The sequence below is a fragment of the Cicer arietinum genome, chromosome 1 (assembly GCF_000331145.2).
Source record: "Cicer arietinum cultivar CDC Frontier isolate Library 1 chromosome 1, Cicar.CDCFrontier_v2.0, whole genome shotgun sequence".
NCBI lineage: Eukaryota > Viridiplantae > Streptophyta > Magnoliopsida > Fabales > Fabaceae > Cicer > Cicer arietinum.
The window spans coordinates 4,572,673-4,590,105 of record NC_021160.2 but is presented as its reverse complement, the minus strand read 5'-3'; the positions used below and the strand labels follow the sequence as shown (position 1 = coordinate 4,590,105).

At 30.2% G+C, this 17,433-nt stretch overlaps 2 protein-coding genes and 2 non-coding genes across 7 annotated transcripts; 2 read left to right on the top strand and 2 right to left on the bottom strand.

Annotated features, from left to right (window-relative positions):
• Positions 1-4,926: 4,926 nt before the first annotated feature.
• LOC101501840 (uncharacterized) lies at positions 4,927-8,860 on the top strand. 4 transcript variants are annotated; one of them, XM_027330730.2, is made up of 7 exons: positions 4,927-5,604; positions 5,846-5,992; positions 6,115-6,249; positions 6,586-6,648; positions 6,807-6,920; positions 7,084-7,601; positions 8,143-8,860. In XM_027330730.2, exons 1-7 carry the CDS (start codon positions 5,115-5,117, stop codon positions 8,752-8,754), a joined length of 2,079 nt encoding a protein of 692 aa, XP_027186531.1. In that variant the 5' UTR covers positions 4,927-5,114; the 3' UTR covers positions 8,755-8,860. The 4 variants fall into 4 exon arrangements, with proteins under 4 accessions (XP_027186531.1, XP_073226179.1, XP_004486074.1 ...); XM_073370078.1 differs by having other exon boundaries at positions 6,103-6,249; XM_004486017.3 differs by having other exon boundaries at positions 5,846-5,995.
• A 233-nt stretch (positions 8,861-9,093) lies between these two features.
• LOC101501524 (uncharacterized) lies at positions 9,094-15,135 on the bottom strand. The gene is made up of 8 exons (XM_004486016.4): positions 14,938-15,135; positions 14,513-14,830; positions 11,217-13,597; positions 10,864-11,133; positions 10,283-10,363; positions 9,836-9,947; positions 9,691-9,757; positions 9,094-9,497 (listed from the first exon to the last, which is right to left on the bottom strand). The coding sequence occupies exons 1-8, from the start codon at positions 15,029-15,031 to the stop codon at positions 9,401-9,403; spliced, it is 3,420 nt and encodes a 1,139-aa protein (XP_004486073.1). The 5' UTR covers positions 15,032-15,135; the 3' UTR covers positions 9,094-9,400.
• Positions 15,136-15,247: 112 nt separating this feature from the next.
• TRNAP-AGG (transfer RNA proline (anticodon AGG)) lies at positions 15,248-15,319 on the top strand. The gene has a single exon. It is a non-coding gene; the product is annotated as a tRNA-Pro (tRNA).
• A 1,194-nt stretch (positions 15,320-16,513) lies between these two features.
• Positions 16,514-16,585, bottom strand: TRNAP-UGG (transfer RNA proline (anticodon UGG)). The gene has a single exon. It is a non-coding gene; the product is annotated as a tRNA-Pro (tRNA).
• Between the last annotated feature and the right edge of the window lie 848 nt (positions 16,586-17,433).

The window sequence follows — 17,433 nt, the reverse complement described above, 5'->3', positions numbered from 1 at the left end:
ATTATTTTATTTCCTTTTTTAAATACACATTTCCTTTTTTATATTTGTTTTCAAAATGGACAAAATTAGGGTACTACAATTAAAATTTGTGAAAAGGATAATGTTTTCTGTTTTTCCAAACTTCAGTTTTAATAACTAGAACATTCTTCGTTTTTTCATACTGCTGTCCAGAATGATCAGAATGATGTCAATAATGTTCTTCGTTCTTGACAGTCAAGTTGGAGAATGTTCATATATATTTGGTCTTGCTAATTTGTGATCTTCTCTCTTTGTAATTTGAGTAGTTTCTTTGAATCTGATCATCTCAGTTTGTTCCTTGTCAAGTGTTGATGATATAGATGTAAACATCAGAAGCAATATATTCTTTAATCAATGAAGATTGATTGTTCTTGAAGCTGACTTGATCATTCTTGTACTTGGAGAACATTCTCCGTTTTCCATATTTTGTCAAGAATATTTTTCGTTCTAGTTTGTTCCAATTTTTGCTTTTCATGTTGATTTATTCTTTGTTTTGCTTGGATCCTATCTTTGATTAATACACTCGAAAACACAAGTTAAGCTAACATAACATTTAAGATCATAATTAACATTCTCAATTAACTTTTTGTTTGTTTTCATCAAAATATTAAATTGAGATTTTGTCTTAAGAGTACATTCATTTAATGTGATTGTGAAGGATTTAATCTTCCTTCACAAATTAATAATGACATATTCAATATCATTATTAATAGTTGAAATGTATTTTTTTTATAAGTAAATGTTAGTAAATTAATGGTTATATTAGTTTTATCATGTTATCCAAAAAATATTAGTTTTATCGAATTTTGGATCCAAAAATTTCTTCTTAAAACTTTTTTATGTCTCTTTCATTAACCAAATTATACCTTAATTCAAATATGTATTCATTGTAATTCATTATCTATAAATGCAAACAAAATATCATTTAACTTGCACTAACAAAAAAATAATATACTTTCAACAAAACAAAGTTAATAAATTAATATTATATCTCTAAGAAAAGGAACTCTAAAAGTCATTACAAAAATGATTGTGTAGGATTAGTTAAGAAATTATACACTTATCAATCAAAAGCAATATAGTTTAACATATTTCCATTTTTACAATTTAAATTAACTATATTACTTATTTTATATTTTTTTTATATGTTAATGATGGTGTGATAACATATGTTGAAAAGAAAAGAATACAAACTAATTAGTTGTATTTACAAAAGTGTTACTATAATGATTCAATCTCTTGCTATTTAAACAATAATCCCATTTTATCATTATAAATAAATAAGTTATTCTATTTTAGAGGATTTCGGTTTTTTTTTTCTTTCTATTTTTTGTTATTGATCTTTTCATTTTATAATAATATTTTTATGGTATTGTAAAAAACTAATACAATTGAAATGACAATTTATCGCAATGGTTTCTTTTCACTTTTAATTTTACTTTAAAAAATGTTATTTGTTCTCAACTCTTCAATTTCAAGTTTACAGTATATTTGATTGTATCTCATCAACAAACACTATAATACTATTAGTTAAAAATGCAGGTTCTTCAATGAAAATAATTATGGTTAATTTGTCAACTAAAAACAGTTGAGGAGTAACAATGATACAAACAAACCAAAATTTAATGTGGAAATAAATAAATTATGTTTGTAAAATAAAATAATTTTTATTTCGTGTTGGCATATTTAACATTGTTAGTTACATACATAATAATTTGGCATATATAACATTATTAATTACAAATGTTTAAAGGTTATTCAACAAGAACAATTATGCTTAAGTTTTCAACTAAAACAGTTGAGGAACAACAATGATGCAAACATACCAAAATTTAACTTGTAGACAAATAAATAAATGATGTTTATGAAGAAAAAAAATCATTTTTATTTCACGTTGGGATATTTTAAATTTTAATATTCTCCTAAATTTTGAAGTTGCCAATTAATTATATTGTTAGTTATACTAGAGTTTTATATTTTTATTTTATCTATTTTTGTAATAAAAAATAATTAATATATTAATAATACAAAAGCTACATATATATACACATATAAAAATAGATCAAGAATGGTGCAACGCGGTGTAACTGTCATTTTATGGTCAATTTCCACTAAAACCTATAATGTAATTAGCTAATAATATAATGTAATTTCCACTAAAACACTAATCAATTATTAAAATATAAAATATTAAAGATATAATTAGTGTTTTATATGTTAGTGATTAATAAAACACTCTAAATAATTAATAAAATATAAGCTAAATATATGATTAATAACATATCTATATCTTTTAGTAGGTCTTTAAATTTTTGTAATTAAAATTTAATAAAGAATTGTTTCTAAAAAAGAATAGAAAAAATGTGAACAATACGGTACATGTGTCACATTAAAAACGGGAAATTTATTTTTAAATACTACTCAATAACATATAACATAAGAAAGCTACAATCCAAAACCAAATCACTCGCCTAAACTAGGTGCCTTCACTTTCCATTTATAGCTCGGTGTCAAAAAACGTCATGAGCTTTTCTTTTCAATAAGTAATAAAGATAAGTCAAGATTAAAAAATACACACAAAAATTAATGTTAAAACATACTCCAATATAAGACAATAAGACAATTCATTCAATAAGTTATTTCCCCATTTAAGTCAACAAAAGTTATCTTAAAAATAAAGTTTATGATAAAATACATATAAAAAAACATAATAATAATAATAATAATAATAATAATAATAATAATAATAATAATAATAATAATAATGTCCCAAAATACATGAACAAATTTCATTCTAAAATCCTAACTAATTCAAACCATGTTCCTCCTAATTCCTCTTTCTATAACATTGCCTCAAATTGAAACTCCTAAAACATGAAAAATTAAGGGGTATGTTCACATTAAATTTTTCTAATGGAAGTAAGATAAAATAATTCCAAACTGAAATGCTAGTTATTTGCTTCACTTTAAATGTTGTCATGTTTTTTTATTGTTAAGAGAAAAGAGTGAATAGAAAAAGTAGAGTATTTGATTAATGCGGTGACAAAAAAAATTATTTTGAAAAGATTAATTTAGTAAACTTGATTTTTAATAAGTATTTGTTTGGTTCTGTAGTGATTAAAATTGATTATAAAATGAATTGATTTTAGTTAAAAGTGAAATGATAAAAAATCATGTTTAGACTCAAAAGCTTTAGTTTCAAGTTCTAAATTTTAGCTTAAACCCAAATTTTAGCTTAAACAATTATAAAAGTAAAATTAATTCTACAAAATTAATTCTTGACTTAAAGTCATGTGTTTCAAAGTTCAAACTTGTATCCAAATTGAACTTTTGTACTATAGTTGATGTGCAACTAAGTAGGCCACCACAAGGCAACAATTTACCAAAGGGGGTTATGAAGCATAAATGCAACACATCCGGTTGAGAAAAGCAAACATATACATTTCTCATGTATTTCTTCCCTTTAGTTTTTCTACAATATAAAGCCAAAAGGCAAAGTATAGTTATAGGTATAATAATGTTTAAAGTTAGAAAAAGGAAACAACTTCAAAATAATGATAAGTATAATATCCTTAATTAAGTAAAAGTAAGGGAGACATAATGTGCATGAACCTGGAAACTTTAGTTAACCTAATGACTTGTACATAGTAAGTTGGAATCCAAGTCCCCTTCATCAACAAGAAAATGCTTATCTTACAATGGAAGGAAAAAGCAAGTTAATTTGGGTGCATATATAGCACATGAATAAAGGTGGAAAAAACGTGTATTCATTTGGGTCTATGTATTGCGTGTCATGCTTTCCACTTCATTCTATATTCTTGTCTCTTGAAACATGTAAATTTGAATTTTACTCTTCTAAATTCAACAATTCAAGTAAGTATTTAATCATTAATCAACAAATGAATTAATCTTTTTTTTTCCTTCAGTTCTTAAGGAAAATGAATTCTAATACCGTGAAGTATAGACGATATAAGTAAAACTAGATGCTAACCCGCACGTTGCACGAGTATATTTTAATTTATTTAATTTAAGTAGATTTTCAAAAAAACCAATATGAAGTTTTATGTCTCAATTGTCAAATAATTATTGATATAGTAGTTATATCAATAATATATATTCAATTTTATCGATGTAATTTATAAGAGAAGTATCATTGGCAGACAAATGTTGTTAGCAAACACATCCAACAATAAAGGGCACATATAAATAGTCGAAATATATTTTAGGGGTAAGCAATAGACTCTTAATTCAGAAGAAGTTTGAAGAAACTTCTCATGTTATTAAGTTCAATATTATATATTCTGAAAATATGTATACAATTGCAAGCAAATAAGTAGATGATCGGTAGAGGCGAAAATATGAAGTTGACTAATCAAGACAAAAAATGTATAAGTAAATGACAGGTAGAGGCGAAAATGTGAAGTTTATTAATGCAAACTTATTAAGTAGTAAGGTAGAATTAATGTGAAAGATGTTGGACAAACGTTATGAAATAATAATGTAGAATTAATTTAAAAAAATTTGAGTAGACATTATAAAATAATATTTAAATAAGAGACATAGTATAAGATAATGGATGGTGTATAGAATTTGTAAAAAAAATTATTTAGAAATTGAATATAAAGACTTACACGTCAACTTTTTTTACTAAAGTGAAAAATGCTTGCAGGTGACAGCAAAGTCTCTATTTTAAATATATATAATAGATTTGATTAAAAAATTATACAAGTCAGAATTTAAATTTAGGTTGCATGTATAATTTGTTGCATGTATAATTTGTTGCATGTGAACTACCCAATTCAATTTGCCACATACGTTTATTTTACCCTTTAGAGTGAATTTAATCCTTAATATTCTTTGTACTTCTTTCTAGCTTACTTCAACACATAATTTTATGAATATGGAAACAATAAATTAATATGGAAAGAGACAAGTTTTCTCTATAAATTCAAATACTAATAAAGTAGGAAGTTAACTAACTTCTTCAATCTCTCACACACCCATGTTCTAACCATTCCAAAACTTAGGCATATATTAATATCAATATACATCAATCTTGAATAAAATACATAGCTGTTATCTAGCTAACTCATAAAATGGCTGAGATTGAGTTTGAAAGTTTGTTTAATTATGCAATGAGAGGGCAATGGAGAGAAGTTTTAGAAGCATATGAAAAAAATCCTCAAGTATTAGAAGCTAAGATCACAAAAGCAGAAGACACATTGTTACACATTTCTGTTTATGTGAGCCAAACATGCTTTGTTACAACCTTGTTAGACAACATAAGCCAAAACATGTCTAGAAACATCTTAAGGCTGCAAAACTCAAAAGGGAACACTCCACTTCATGTTGCAGCAGAGCTTGGGAATGTTGACATTTGCAACAACATAGTTAAAAGAGATCATACACTCATTTCGTGTCGCAATTTAGAAGGCGAAACTCCGCTTTTCTTGGCGGCTGTTCATGGAAAAAGAGATGCATTCTTTTGTCTCCATGGTCGACAACAGAACAAAGATGATGATTCACTTTCAAGAAAAAATAATGGGGACACCATTCTTCATTCTACCATATCAAGTGAATATTTTGGTTAGTGTCATTCTCTATATTAATCAAATATAAATTGCACGAGTTTTACACTTATATCCAATCATATTTTATCATCTTGACACTTTTGCTAATAAAAACACTCGCGTTTAAATATTTAATGTATATTTTAAACATGATTACCTCCGATAGAAAAAAAATATACATATGATTTATTGAGTATACACTAAAAGATGCTTATGTATATAGTTATTAATTGGATGAATTTGATTGATATATATAGGTTTGGCACTTCAAATAATTGGTATGTATCCAAAGCTAGTGAATGCTGTAAACTATGATGGGTTATCACCTTTGCATATTCTTGCTAGGAAGCCTAATTGTTTTAGAAGCTGCACACGAATGGAGTTAATTGATCGTATCATCTATGGTTGTAAGATCACTTTTCTTTATTATATTCTTTCTTTTCAACAAGTTTTTTGTCCCATATTGTTATTATTATTTTTCCTTGTGAAATAGTAGTGATAGAAAAGTTAACAGTGTCAATGGCAGGTTCTATTGTTGAGGAGGACAAAGAAGAAAGATGCGACATAAGTCATAATATTCAAGCACACACAAAGACTTTTCATCACTGTCCAATGAACTATGGAACATGCATGACCTTTTTATCTTTGTTGAAATTAACAAGTATGTCAATCTTCTTTCATTTACTACAATTAATTATTTTTTATTAATATGCATCTATTTATTGTATCTTAATTCATATAGGATGTATTTATTACAGTTTTTTTTTATGTAAAATAATCACTTTTCTGAAAAAAAATTAATAACTTTTGATGGTTTTTATCTGTCAGTCATAGCTTTTAAAAATAATTTATAAACTACTTCAAATAAAAAGATGTTTTCAATAGCTTCTCAAAAAAAGAAAAAAGTGTGCATAACTCAAATGAGAGTGTGATATAAGCAAGAGGAAGTATATTAGAAACCTAACTTAATATCTATCATTTTTCTTTTATATTACAGCAACAGGAAAAGATACAAAGGCTACAACTAGTGATGAAGAGAATAATTTCTCTCTAAAATCTGGTATTATAATTTCCTCTTGTAAACCATGATGCTATTCCTACCTTCTCAACACAAATCATAATGTTTCAACATGTATATATATAAAGTTAATCTTAGCTGCAAGTGAAATGATCCAAATTTAGGTAGATTTGAGATAACATGTATGTTTATGTATGTAGAACAAAAGCAAGCAAAGAAAGAAAAGAAACATTACCGGTTCCCTCCCAATTGGGAATCCATGATCAGATTGCTAATCCTTGCAATGAAGGCCTTGCTAATTGTTTTTGGTGTTGGTGAGTACATGAAATAACCATGCATTTAATCTTCAATATCTTTATCGTTGTTGCAAATATATCAATTTTCGATTTTAGTCCTTATAAAAAAAATTATTCTCTGAGGCATAAGAAAAGGCTTCAGTATTTCTTTTTTTAATCGAGAGACTTTGACATATGATAGGAGCAACATGGGTAGAGAAAATCCAAAGAAAGAAGGAAAAACACATTCAAGCTAAGCAAGTGATGAATGAACTTATTCAACGTGCTTCTTTATACAAGTATGATTTTATAGAACCAAGTCCTCATGGTGAAGACCATAGTGGTGGTAGTGACAAAGCTAAAATAAAAAGCAATACAGGAAATGAAGCTATTGAGAAAAGAAGAACAGTGTCACCAATTTTAATAGCAGCAAAGACAGGAATAACTGAAATGGTTGAAAAGATTCTAGATATGTACCCTGTGGCTATTCATGATGCGGACACTGAGAACAAGAATGTTGTTCTATTGGCTATAGAAAATAGACAACCTCATATATATAGTTTGTTAAATAAGAGGAGTTTGATTAAAGAGACTGCATTTCGTCAAGTGGATAAAGATGGTAACAGTGCATTACATCTTGCTGCTACTTATAAGAAGTTTAGGCCTTGGCGTGTACCTGGTGCTGCAATGCAAATGCAGTGGGAATACAAGTGGTATAAGGTAATGGTTATTTCTCTGTTTTTGACCTCCGAATAATTTAGAAATCTTCGCAAACTGGAAATTGTGAATGATTAATCGGTGTGTGAAAGTATCTATCAGCTTTGTTAATGACTAATTTTTGTTGGAAATGTCTAATTTATCTTCTTTTCTTTAACTATGTTATCAATGTGAATTATCTCTCAGCTTTGATAATGACTTATCTCTATTTAAAAACATGGCAGACCATCTTTAATATAACTCCACTCGGATCAATGTAATGTCGGCGTTTATCTTATGATTAGTAGTTTGGTTGAAACTCACTTTGTTTGGTAATTTTAAAGTTAGGACAAAACTTACTTACAATGTTGTTTTAGGTATTCTTTCTATTGTTGCACAATCACAATATAACATGGCTCTTGATAACTCAATAGTCCAACACCTAAAACACTGTATATAAGTTTTGTTCTAGGTAAAGTGGATTTCATTGCTTCCTAATAATTAATTAACCTATAGATGGGTAAAGGATAATATTCTAGTTACTTATAATGTTTGTATTTTTCAGCTTGTTAAGAACTCAATGCCACCTAATTTCTATGAACGTTATAATAAGGATGGGAAAACAGCAAAGCAAGTCTTCATTGATACCCATGCACAACTTGCAAAAGAAGGTAGTAAATGGCTCACCAAAACCTCAGAATCATGCTCAGTGGTAGCAGCACTTGTTGCAACTGTTGCATTCACAACCTCAACAGCTATCCCAGGTGGTCCTAATCAAGATACCGGCATACCACTATTGCAAGGAAAACCTGCATTCAAACTCTTTGCTGTAACATCACTTGTTGCACTTTGCTCTTCTGTCACAGCCCTTGTTATGTTTCTTTCGATTCTCACGTCTCGGTTTCAAGAAAAAGATTTTGTTGTGGACTTACCAAGGAAGCTTCTTCTAGGGTTGACCACACTCTTCACATCTATAGCATCTGTGTTGATCTCATTTTGTGCAGGGCATTACTTTATTGTTGAAGACCAGCTGAAATATGCAGTTTATCCTGTGTATGCTGCAACATGTTTGCCTGTGTCGTTTTTTGCATTGGTTCAACTCCCTCTGTATTTTGATCTGACTTTGGCTATGTTTCGGAAGGTTCCTCAACGCAGCTACAAAGTGTTCTTTCACTAGTTGCTTCATAATTAGTTTAAATTACTCTTGGTCTTTCATTAGTAATAGCATAATCAAATCCCTTAGTTATCTTCTTAACAACAAATGAACAAAAAATTTCGGACTATGGCTATGGCTTAGTATATAATAATTTTTTAATTGTGCTCACTTTTCTCCATAACCAAACATTTAAGTGATATTACAAGAATATCATTTCACAGTTTCATCTTATTGTTTTAATGAAGAGGTGAGCTGATCAAGTGTAATTTTGTCCCAACAATAAAAAGGGATTAAAACAGGCCTCATTCACTCGCCATTGAATCAAATAAGGAGTCAAGTTAAGCTTATAATACATAATACTGAGATATGAACAGACATGATATAGGATTTCTCAAATTCATCATACAAGCACAGTCCAGATCCATGGCTAACACTGGGATTCTATTTCTTGCTCTTATATTTTACCACCACAATTCAATTATTACAAAACCATGGCATAATGATGCAAAATAACTTACAGAAAAGAGGACAAAAACATATTTCACATTATTCTACATGACAAATATACATGGAAAAAAAATTATTTGGACATGGACCGGGAATTACCTACACATGATCTTAAACTATAAATAATCATTAGGAAACTTTAGTGAATAAACAAACAACTCTAGCTAGATTTCACCACAGGAGTAAATTTTCTATCATCTCTTTTCAACCATATGGTGGAACGGGTTTTCCTCACGTGGTCTGCAAAAAGACGATGCCTGCAACCAAAAGATGCATATTAGGAATGAACTACCATAAATATTAGCACACATAAGGAATTGGCAATATGAGAAAGTTGAAACCCCACCCCGCCACCCTAGAGGGAAAGACCTAAGTACAATGAAAACATTATTCCCTACAGAGAGATTCAAATTTATTACTAACTAGAGCACAAAATCAAAAACAACAAACCTTTCATACTCCAGCTTCTGAGTAACTATGCCATTCAACAATAATTCTGAACTGTACACCATTGCCCCTGCAAGTGCAATCCATAGAATTCTTAACTTTGTGCAGAAGTTTTAAAAATTGGAACTCAAATGAAACAGTTTCTAACCCTTTTCAAGAAAAGGCACACAAGAGGCATAATCTTCTTCACAAGATAGGATCAGAAGATCATCTGGAATTTTAGGGTCCTTCAAAGCAGATCGGCCAACTCTCTCCACGGCCTAGGAGATGCGGTCACAATCAAAGAGATTTTAAGATGGATATATAAGGTTAGAAACTTGTGCGAGAAAAAAAAAGTTCAATTATGTGAACATAGATCTGTGTTTCTGAGCCCATGATGCGACAACCACCAATTTCACAAATAAAAATCTTAAGTAAACTGCAACAATGATTGATAAGAAATATTGCAATAGAGTTAACAAGAGAATTTTCTTTGTTAATCTGGGATTTTTTCACAGGAAAACGTGGAAACAGGAAAATATTCAAATTCCAAACATGCTTTTCTTCAACCATAGATGAACATAACTGGAGAATATATATGGACAAAGATGCATACCTGGCCATGAACTGCCATTACTAAACTTGAAATAATCTCTTTAGAAGGTTTAATATTTGGGGTGATCAATACTCTTCGACCCTGCAGACAATTATGATGATTGATCAGGAGCAACAGACAAAAATTGCATCTTGCGTATTTGATATAGGCTTAATTAAGCTTTTGTCCCTCCTAGTTTAAAATCACTTTTGGTTCACTTAGTTTTGGTATAGCAATTTAAGCTCCTTCAAGCAATTGATGAGACAGGCTGCCTTTTGCTGATGTAACATGAATTTTTATTAGAGGCGGCACTAAACTTTACAAAACCGTGTTTGCTAACCATGGTTACAAGGAGATGATGCAGCACAATGTCACGTCAGCAAAAAGTATAAGATCAACACCAAAAACACCAGGTTGCTTAATTGCATCAAATTGAAAACTAAGGGGATCTTTGCATAGATTGTCAACAATAGAAATTACTTAAGCTGTGACCATTTATAAAGGTCAAATAAGTTACTTCCAATTCTGCCTAGTGACAATTCATACATGATCCAATGGTCAATATTTGATCCTTTCATTTGACGAGTTCTACATATATTTACCTCTAACAGTGGATGCCGGGATGCACGTGCTAATGAGACTGGCATGCTGAAACCAAACTCCTTTTCCTTTTTAGCATCCCTCAATATGTAATTTCTCTCATCAATAAAACAGTTAGCTTGTCCGCAGCTCTCAATCCATAAGTGTGTGACCACCGGTTTGCCCGAAGCAATAGCTTCTAACATATTCCGTGTACGCACAAATTGATCAGTTATGAAATGAGTTGCATCTACAATGGAGGATGCTACAGAAACTCCAAGTCGTGCTAGTATCTAATCAACATGAGAAACAAAATATAATTAAAACCCAGCTAGATGTATGTATTTGCCAATAGTTTATAAAAAATTTACCATACCTTTTTCTGATGCTTAATGATATCTTCATCCAAGTGGTGGCTGTAAAGAATTCGAACATCAGTCATATCCTTCCTCTTCCTCGAATCCTTAGAGGGAGTAATTAATTCAGGTCTTATGGCACTTAAGCTACGAAGTTCTCTCTGAAGATCTTTACGAAACACTTTGAGAAGGCATGATCTTGAAACATTTCTATTGCGTGATTGTTTGTAATAATCATCACTCATACAAACAGGTGACGCATTGTTCACTGGTGTCTTACAATTAGATGGAGTTGTGGTAGCCAAGTCAGGTGACTTGTACCTATCTCTTGGTGATTCATCTGAAATGGTAAACTCCAAATGGTTGGAGGACAACCGGGCATCTGCATTATTCTTAACATTTGAATTAAGATTTGCATCGTTTTCATCCAAGTTATCACAGCAAATAGGAATTCCTCCTGAATTTGCATTCTCTAAATTTGCTTTCTCCGTGTGGCAATTCACATGTGATTTGACAACAGCAGATGTCCTTGTTTTTTTCTTCACAGAAGTAGATTTCCCAATATTTTCATTATGCTCAACTGACTTAGATGAACCAACTGACTTCTCAGAGTCTTTATCATGATGAGGCAACTTCATAATCCTAAGAGATCTCCTTCTTCTAGGATAATCAAACATATCCACAGCAAAATCATTACTGACACCAACGGCATTTTCCTTTGAAGCCAATTTCTCATGTTGACACAGTTCAGTATTATCATCTACTGGAGAGTGATCAGAAGACCCCAAGGTAGATTTAGGAGCCAACACTTCAGACGCTTGAAGACCAACTCCCCTACATTTCTCATGGGGGTCAATCCTCATTGCCTTTTCACTCAAACTTTTCAATGATTTATCACAGTTTATCATTTTGTTCCCTGCTAACGACTGTCTAGTTCTACGAGCAATTGGTGTAAGATGAAAAACTTCACCCTGAAATTGCTTTTCATTGACAGTACCCCCTCCATCATTACTGTCAAGATTATTTAACTCATTAAGCTGATGGTTTTTTAGAGCTTCAGCAGACTTTCTTTGCTCACCTATTGGAGACGAAACTATTCTACCACTTTTATTAGCACCAGTGGTTTGGTTGCCTTCTACAATTAGCTTTCTCTTCTGTGATCTGCTCGTCACATTGCCCTTTCTGCACTGTCCAACCTTTTTAGTATATTTCTTTGATAAACCTGAAGTTTGAAGATCTGATTTCACATCAGCTTTCCTTTTCCTGTCATACTTTCCCGTATGTTCCTTTGGTGTAACCAGCCCCATTTTTCCAGTGGAAGAGTCATTAAGTTGATAAGTTGACCTACTTCTAGTAATACGAATGGAATCATTAGCAACATGATCAACAATGTCCCCAGCGTTGAATAAGGCTTCCATAGCTTCAGCAGCCATTTGAGTATCTAAACCTACATCCAACATTTCCCGTCTATCTGCATTACCATTAGGATCCAACTCTCCTCTGGAGAAATTTCCATTAAATTGTTCGTCCATTTCATTAGCAAGATTCCTTTCCAATTTTCTTGTAGGTTCTTGTATATTATCATCCCTTATTTTCAGATTATGCATCCCCAGTCTTGATTCAGAGTGGGCTGCATTCTTTCTTTTAATAGGGATACTTGATTGTTCCTCCTCTTCTTTATCACCATTTGATCGACATGATTTGTTCTTCCGGCATCCTGGCAAAGATCTCGGCCTACGAGTTCCACCCTCAACGAAATCATCCTTTCTTCTTCGGTATAATTCTCCCCCGCCTTCATCCTCGCAGTTATCATCCCAGTCAAAAATCTCAGTTTTTTTAGCTTTGCTTCTATCATTAATTATCTTGGACAAACTTTGTTGCCCTTTTATGCGGGGAAGGGATTCTGACTTTTTCTCCAATTTCTTAACACAATTATTTTCTTGATTAAGCTCCATGAAATTACTTTTAAGAAATCTATCTACACAATCAAGAGCATTGATCTGTGATAATTCTCCAGGTTCTTGAGAGTTAATATAGCTTAACCTTTCCAATTCTCCATGGTAGTCAGGAAACTTGCCCAAGCTCTCCCCTTCATTGAAATCATTGTTGCTGAGAGAAGGTCCATTTGTTTCACCGGGTAAATCATCATTGAAAAGTTTTCTCACGGCATTTCTAGAAAAGTCATGATTGAATTCCTGATCAACTTCCCTAACCTTCTCAGAACATCCAAGAAAGGATTTTCCTTTACTCTCTACAGCTAGTGGTTCCTGACAAAACTGATTCATACCCATGACAGAATTGGACTGGTCTTGGGTATGCTTCAAGTTCATATTGCGCTTAGCTAGACCAGCTTCCCGCAAAGATTCTGCACGGATAAATGTAAACCGCGGTGGCATTGAACCTGAAAGAAAAAATATAAATTTTGTTAGGGAATCAAATAAATGAAGAATATAAACATGATAAAACATGAAAAGAATTAAAGAAATCACACAATAATTAACTTCTCAATGCATTTAGTAAGTAGAAAAACATCAATGCAACGATAGCATTTCCGATAAAAATAATGACAAAACTCACCTGCATCATCACAGGTGCTGTTGGTACTATTCTTAACTAAAAATATAACGATATAACGAACTTCAAACTTTCAAACACAGTTATAACTTATAAGCAACTTCTCATAAATTGACTCAAAAGCCATCTACAAATTACATTTTTTATGGAGAATAACACCAACTGCACGTACAGTACTTTCAGCAAGTTTTGTCCTTAAAATAATTGATGGGAGAGGAAAGTCACAAGAAAAGGCATCAAAATCAGTTTTTTGTTTCCACAAATAAGCAAAATAAAACAAAATATTAAGCAAGGAATAATGCCGGAGTTGATTCAACTGTCATGTTAAGTAAGTATTAATCGTAATTTCAACAATTGCAAATAAACCGCAACACACTATCAAAGAAACAAAACACTTCTTCCTACACTTTCACATATTCAGAAATCAACAGACTGTTGAATCTCTCTTTCTCTCACTCTCTCTCGAATTTTACTATGCTTTCTACACTTTTCTCACTTTCTACCAAGGACCCGTATGTTAATGATTTTGTTTGACTATTGGAGTGATAATCATTTTTTTTTAAATCCATTATAAAAAAATGATTCTTTTTAGAATCAAACTTTCAAAAGTGATTAATGTTATTTAAAAAAGTGATAACTTCGGAAAAAAGTTGTAACAACTAAAAAGTTATAAGAGCTTAAAAACATGATTCGCATACAAACTAAACAGTTGCTAATGAGAACTGGGAAAGTAATCAGTTACCAGAACCAGTCTCCTTCTCATCACGACCTCGCTCTCTATTCGATGGATCCGCAGATTGACCACTGTCTCTGCACTGAGGATCATCATCAGATACCTCATCATCCACATTCTCCAAAACATGAGTTCCATCAGATTCAATCTCTTCCTCCAATAACTCCGTATCGAAATCATCCAACAACTGAGTTTCCCCGGCGATTTCCAACACTTGAGTTTCATCATCAACGTTCACCACTTGAGTTTCCAACTCCTCGTCGTCGTCATCTAAAGGCACCGTATCTTCAAAGTATCGACATTCATCATCATCGTCATCATCTCCACCTAACAAGTAAGAATACAGAAAATTTGATGTAAAATTGAAGATTTAATAGATTAAGCATATACCGATATGAATTGAATCATAAAGAGAGAGAGAGAAAGAGATTAACTTGAATCGTCGAATGGTTGAGTGTCGAAGTGGTTGAAATCTGAATTGAGTGAAGTGTTACTGTGAATGCGATGGTGATCTTCGTTTTTAGCCATGAATGGAAACAGGAAAACCCTAAAGTGAAATTAGGGCAGAAAGGCAGAAGGAGAAGAAAAAAAGGGGTAATTAATGATTATGAGAGGGTTAATTAATGATTATAGCCAATGTTTTTGGAGGGAAATGGTAGCGGGTTTCAGAGATAGAATAATAGAAATGTTTCACTGATGTGATAAACTGAATCAATATGCATTGTTTGAAATTCAAATCAAAACGGGCATTTGGTCTAGTGGTATGATTCTCGCTTAGGGTGCGAGAGGTCCCGAGTTCAATTCTCGGAATGCCCCTAATTAAGATTTTTAATTTCATCTCTCAATTTATATGTCATTCTAGCAAATTATTTCATCTCTCAATTTATATGTCATTCTAGCAAATTATTTCATCTCTCAATTTATATGTCATTCTAGCAAATTATGTCATTTTATAATAATCACATACCATTGATGAAGGATACTCTTGTGAAGTAATAGAATTTATCTTTTCCATTCAACATTAAATACATTTCGTAATTTATGTGAAATTGATCATGACCATTTTGTTATGTTAAATTTTACATTAGACTTAATTTATCTTTATAAAAGCGACTTGTAAAATGAAAAGTATTACTCTCGATGAATTATTATAATTTTATATATTATCTATGAGTAAGACCACAGTTAGGAATGTAAAGAAATTAGACCTCTAAAATATAATTAAATTTTTATGTATATTTAAACCTAATAAATAATAAAAATGTTTAAGTAGTACAACAAGTAAAAGATATTCATATTATAAAAAAAAAATAAAAAATATAACCATTAACATGCTTAATAAAAAATACTTTGTATTTTATTAACACAAGAAATATATAATTTAAAAAAAATTTATTATAAAAATATTGTTGTCAGTATTAAAAAAATTTCTATTTTTTTTTTATCAATATCTTACTTTAGAGTTTATTTTAGATGTCAATAAATGTTAAATTGATCTTATCTATGTGAGACGAATTTTTTTTAATATCAGTTAAACTCATTTAAATCAACAAATCAACTTAAATCTACTATAATAAAAATATTAACTAAGTACTTATTTTAAAGAGTAAACTTGTAAAAATTATATCTATTATTAATAAACTAAATATCTTAATTTAACCAGAAACTTATATATAAGATACAGGTAATATTGCACAATATAACTTTTAAACTTCATTTTATTTTAGTAAAAAATAATGCTAGGTTGTGTAGGTTATTTTGACCCAACAATAAAGAATAGTACTTTAAATTTCGAAAACAAAATAAAAAAATTCTTAAAAAGCGACACATAAAAAAAAAAAAGGAATATTAATATTTTTGATGAGTAAAAAGAAAATTGTCACAAGGAGGAATTTAACATTTTTTTTAAAATGACAATGTACATTTAACGTGTGCATGACTGGTTGTATCCACTGGTCAAAGTCAAGCTAGTGGATGGATTTAAAAATACATCAATGAATTTATTAAAAAGGGGCATTCCGAGAATCGAACTCGGGACCTCTCGCACCCAAAGCGAGAATCATACCACTAGACCAAATGCCCTCGAATGAAAATATAAGTAACCGTTAAAATGTAGTCTTTGATACAAGACAGTCATACATGTTTTTCCAGAACAGAATCTGATTAATAGAACTGTAAAATTTAATTTCAATATCAACTTTTTTATATTATCTATTAATCACAATCTATTATTTACTAGATATAATAAAAATTAAATTATTTTAAAAATCAATAACTTTTTTCCCAAAAAAATTAATAATTATAATTATTTGAAAGTATAAAAAACATTTTTACGATCGACTCGACACATAAAATAGATATCTAAAAATATAATATATAAAAATAATTATTTAATCTTTTAAATATTAAGTCAAAATAACAGATCAATCTCTTAAATTAATTGAAGCAATGTCAATCAATGTAGTTCTTCCATAAAAACAACTTTTCAGAAATATTAATCAAATCCAACTAAAAGCATACATATTGTAGTTAAGAAAACATATTCTTTTGCTACATAAAAGCCTTTAAAATTGAAGTTACAATTTCATAAATAACAAAAAGAAAAAGATACTAGAGTTTGTTGTTTTATAAATTTAACGATCAAATTAATTTAATGCAAATTACCGTCGTATAACAATAAAAAATATTAATTTTTTATATATAATTTAATTAAGAAAATTAAATTATTCAATTTACAATAAAAATTTAAAAATCATAAATTGTGTCAATTACACCAATAAATAAATTAAATACATAAATAATATTGTATTAATAAGTGAAAAAATTACCAATTTTATTCACAATAAAATAATAAAGAAAAACATAGATTTAAAGAAAGAGCAGCTTTCGCTATAGCTCTCTGCTCTTCCAATCATAAAACAATAATCTTG